The sequence below is a fragment of the Fulmarus glacialis genome, unplaced genomic scaffold (genome assembly GCF_000690835.1).
Source record: "Fulmarus glacialis isolate BGI_N327 unplaced genomic scaffold, ASM69083v1 scaffold23261, whole genome shotgun sequence".
NCBI classification, from domain to species: Eukaryota; Metazoa; Chordata; class Aves; order Procellariiformes; family Procellariidae; genus Fulmarus; species Fulmarus glacialis.
Window position 1 is genome coordinate 4881 of NW_009194985.1, and position 4761 is coordinate 9641.

General features: G+C 53.7%; 1 protein-coding gene across 1 annotated transcript in view; it reads left to right on the forward strand.

Annotated features, from left to right (window-relative positions):
• Nucleotides 1-2069: 2069 nt before the first annotated feature.
• Nucleotides 2070-4761, forward strand: part of GNG7 (guanine nucleotide binding protein (G protein), gamma 7) — a 3749-nt gene continuing 1057 nt past the window's right edge. The window contains exon 1 of the mRNA XM_009587958.1: nucleotides 2070-2150. Within this exon, the coding sequence (XP_009586253.1) occupies nucleotides 2070-2150 (81 nt within the window). The remainder of the gene's footprint in view (nucleotides 2151-4761) is intronic.

Consider the following 4761-nt stretch of genomic DNA (forward strand, 5'->3'; position numbering starts at 1 on the left):
AGCCTGCTTCCTTCTCCCAATCTCCACAGTACCAGACTTTATTTCAATAGCGTGGCTTCCCATGTTGTCCTGACTAACGTCTTCCAGGACTCGAGAGGCGGAGAATTCCGAATAACCCTGCTAATTCAGGGAATCGTCTCATGACGGAGTTGGTAATGCTGGCTGAAGCACCGTTTGTTTTCTCCCACAGCATTCAAACGAAGCTGAGTGCCTTTCGGGGATTGAGAAGTTCAGCACACGTTGCATGCTGCTGCCAAGCAAAATAATCCCCGAGAGTGCCGTTGTGGTCTGGAATAAACTCCCTTAATGTCTAAACATAGGCGAGACAGCTCGAGACTGCTAGGATTTTAGATGGGGCAGACACTTCCCCTTCTCTTCCCCCCGGTAAAGGCAACAGTTCAGCATCTGCTTTGAAGCTGCCGGTCCTGGGGAGAAGACTGAAGGAGTCTCTAATTAAAGCTAGCACAGAAGGGCTGCAGTGGGCGGCTGGCTGGGACGCTGGGAGCGCCGCTGGTATCTGACCCCGTGTTTGCTTTGGCTCTTTCCTCCTCCCAGCATCGTCTAATGGTTTGTCGGGAGGTGGGAGGTGGTACTCGCTGCAGCCCTCTGCCCCTGTTCCCCGCCGTTACTGAATGGTCAGGGGCTGAGTCACTGCAGGGCAGGGCACGGAAGTGACTTTTCCTGACACCTCTGCAGCAGCCCCATGGAGATGATCATAAAGAAATGACCTGAGAACGGTGTCTGGCCAAGGGAGTCCGGCTCGGACAGCGTGGCCAGAGCTGCCCTCCGGCATGCTGCAGCCCTGGCTGCTGCCCCACGGCTCTGGCCTGAGTGACAGTGATGGATTATGTTGGTCTCGCAGACAAACTTTTTCAGTTGCTGCTTTTAAATTTGGAGGAACGTTGTTTAACCGCCTGCATTCTCCCTGCTGGGGTGCTCGGCTGCAGCGTGGCAGTCGCAGGGACACGGTCCCATGTGCAGGTTGCACCCGGCCAGGTGACAGGTACGTTAAAGCCCCACGATCGGCACAGCCGGAGATGGGTGCAGAGCTTGGCAGTTGGATGGGGTCCGCGAGACCCTCGGAGACAAGACGCTTGGTGCACAGAAAGGAGTTGTGCTTCAGCAAAGCTCCGGTCCTGCTCCGCTCTGGCTCCGGCTCACCCTGCAGTGCTCTCCTCGTTTCCACGTTCAGCTGGGCCCTTATTTTGCACCATTTTTGTGGAAGGTTCATTTGAGACATGAGTTATCGGTGCCTCTCATGCTTTCGTATCCCCCTGCGTCTGTGCCCATGCCTCGCTGCCTGTCCCCTGCTTCCATCCAGTGCTTTGGCATCTGAGAAACCTCTGCCCCTTGCCTGAGCCCTGACTTGCCACCTACCACCCAGCCTGGGACCGTCTGTCGCTCTTACTTTCTTATTCTACTTTTTTCAGGGACATCGATTTGCAAAATGATGGATAAATAACATAGGTCTGAGTTTGTACAGTATCGAGCACTTCTAGCTGCTGCTCGGAGCCTCATTGTGCAGAGGAAATCCTGACACAGGAGTTGGGGCAGGACAAAGGCAGTGGTGCAACGAGTAGATAAAAAGTGAGGGTGAACATCCAGGAGCTGTGTGTGGTCACAGTCGAGCAGTGTCCCCGTCCACCTTCCCCTGGCCTGGCTCGCTGCGAGCGGTGCATGGCAGGTTACATGGGCTGGAAAATTTCTATTCGCTTTTCCAGTCGGTCAGTTCAATGCATCTGGGAGGACTTTCTGCAGAAAAAGGTTCATTTTTCCCCTCTTGTCGGCAAGTTTCTGTTTGTTTTTTTTAAATGAAAAAAAAGCCTGAAGAGAGTGCACCAAGAGTGCTGTTTAAAGGAAAGGAGAACTTGAAGCAAAATCAGGAAACGTTAAGTTGGTGTCATCATTTTAGAGCTCATGGGAGCCCTTTGCACGTGGCTGTCAGTGCACAACCCTTTCCGAGATGGTGCACGGTGGCGTGGTGGCTTCGTGCACGATGCCAACCCCCCTCTCCCCCTCCTTGTTTTGCAGTATTCTCACGTGCTGGGGCCTGGAGCCGATGGCAGACAATGTCAACAACTAACAACATAGCGCAGGCCCGGAAGCTGGTGGAGCAGCTCCGCATCGAAGCCGGCATCGAGAGGATCAAGGTGAGCACAGAAGCTGGAGCAGCACGACATGTGCCGCGTCTGGGGTGGGCCAGGACGGAGCGGGAATGGTCCCTGGGCAAGTGCTTTGGGTTTTCCCCGAGCACGTGCATGCTACTGCGATGTCTCCGGCTCAGGTATTGCAGCATTTCTAGATGAGATCCCTTTCTACGGGAATTGCTCATACCAGGAGGTAAGGTCGCAGCCTGGGCAGCTTCTCCCAGGTGTTAGAGGTGCCTGCACGATCCAAGGGCACACCAGCCACTGGAGTTAAGTTTCTGGAGCTCAGCTGGGCACATGCAAGCTGTGAAGGCACTGAAACTGCAGGGGCCAGACCCAGCAAAGTTCTGCAGAGCGCGCTTACATGCATTCCAGTCTTGTTGCCCCGTTTTTTCGCAGGATGGCTTCACTGTCCATATGCAATTTCTTCCAGAAAGTCGCTGCCTGCACAGTGGTTTCTCAGCTGCTGCATTCTTGCAAATGAAAAAAGATGGTGGCATGCCTTCATTCTGGTTTGAAGCACGTTTGTGGTAGGATTAGGGAAGGTTAATTTTGTGCTGCAGTTGTCCAGGATAGCAAACCGGAGTCTATTCTCAGCTGTGTGCTGGCTCACCAGCAGTCTACTGGGGGAGCAAAGGAGCCCCAGAAATAAAGCTGCCTTTGGCACTGGAGGGTTGGAGCAGGTAACGTGCTCATAGCCACAGCGTCCCCTGAGAGTCCGAGACTGGGTCCTCCAGGAGCTTTCACTCTATTCCGGGAACCGGCTCAGTGATTGCAGTACCCGGGCTCGTTTGGCCACGTGAGCTCTGGAGAGCAGCCTTTGCTGGAGAGAAATATTACCGTGTGGGCAGCAAGTCCCAGCTCTGTGAGCAAGACAGCCCGGGGCACTCTCTGAATTTACGCCTCTTAAGCCACAGAGGAACCGCAGTCGTCACCCGGCTCTGCAGCCCTGCTGCCTGCATCTGGGCTTTGCCTGCCTTGGTCGGCAGGGTGGGTCAGGCAGGCTGTGGTCGGGCTGCTCCGCTGCCCGTCCCTCCGAGAAACTCCCCAGGAGGGGAGGAAGGAGGGGAGAGACGAGATCTGTTCATGGCAAGTCACTTGTCAGTAAGTCACGCAAAGGAAAGCCCCGTGCAAGGTGATGAAAGGCACAGTGAAACTGAAATACTGTAAAATGCATAGGTGTTAAATCCACCTGATAGTTTTTAATTTAGTTTTCTGGTCAAAGAATGTTTTCTTTGACTTTCAGTCCCTGCTATTTCTGCAGCAGCTCCTCCGTCATCTCCGGTTTTGATGTGCAGGAGCTGCTGCTGCTTTGAATATCTTTTTTTTTTAAAGCCATGAGGTTTTGTAGCTGTTTTTAGGGCCACCACTTTCCAGACTCCAGTGATGCACCCATCAGCGAGGCCATTTTAGGGAAGGCAAAATAAATTACAGGTCTTCCCCCAGCACAGCCGTTGCTGACTCTCCTAAGAATTACCGTGTCTCAGCTCCAGGATCCCAAACGGTGCACGCCGAGGAGGAAGGAGGGTGTGTGTATACTTACCGACCTTTGTAGCTGTGACTATCTTAAATGCTTTGCTAGGAAAGAACAACAGTGGTGGGACCACAACATGCTGCTATTTAGGCTGAGTGGAGAAGACGTGCTGTCTGGGCGAGCTTTCAATAAAGCCGTGATCCACAAACCCAGCTCTCGGCGAGCGTGCCAAGCCAGCCAGCTCCTAAGTACAGCGTCAAACGAGTGCTTGCTCCTCCGGCTCCTGCTCTCCCTACCTCGCAGCTGAGGTTGGCGAGACGCGCGTTTGCCTGCAGTTAAATGAGCTAATACCCTTCTGAGACGAGGGGAACGAGCTGCCCTGCTGTTGGCGAAGCTGTGCCAGCAGCGAGAGCGGCGGCATGAGGAATGCCCTCCGATTCCTCCCTGCGAGGTCTGACGGAGCACCCGACGCTGCGGTCGAAGCAGAGCCCTGCCACCGCGCTCTGATTTGTCTCCTCCCCAGCCCGAGCAGCCCGTACATCTGCTAGAGAAGGGCCAGGCCTTTTCTAGCGACTGCGTCTGGCTCATCCTTCCCTTCATTTACACAGCTGAAGCTTTAAGAGAAGCGCGGAGGTTTCCAGGCCACTTGCTCTCATAACAGGTTCAGCCGCGCTCCCGGCAAGCTAATCTCTTTCCCCTTGCTTTGCTCTGAGATTAGGAGTAATTACTGTCTTATGTGAGTAATAGGTTTAAGGTAGAGCCTTGACCTTGTCTCTGCAGAGCAGTTTTGCTGTGGGTTCCCAATGTGTGTGATAAGTATATTTAAGTGCAGGCCAGCAGCAGTTGGTGTTCATTAGAAGTGTTCATTACTGGTTAGGACTTTAATACTTAGTATTGCAATAATACCTAGAGACTGCCACAAAAGCGCGTTGCCTGATGCAGTCTCTGGACCTGCCCTTCCAGGAGACACCAAAAAAAGGAGGAGGAAGCCCACCCTGTGGTGTGGAAGCACAGATTAAGCGGTTTGCCCAAAGCTGCAGAGAACTGGGGTTTTGTCGCAAGCGCCGTTTCTCCTCCTCGCGGTGCGCTCTCGGTCGCTGCTGAAAGGTTTAATAATGACGGCAGGGGACCGCAACTTCC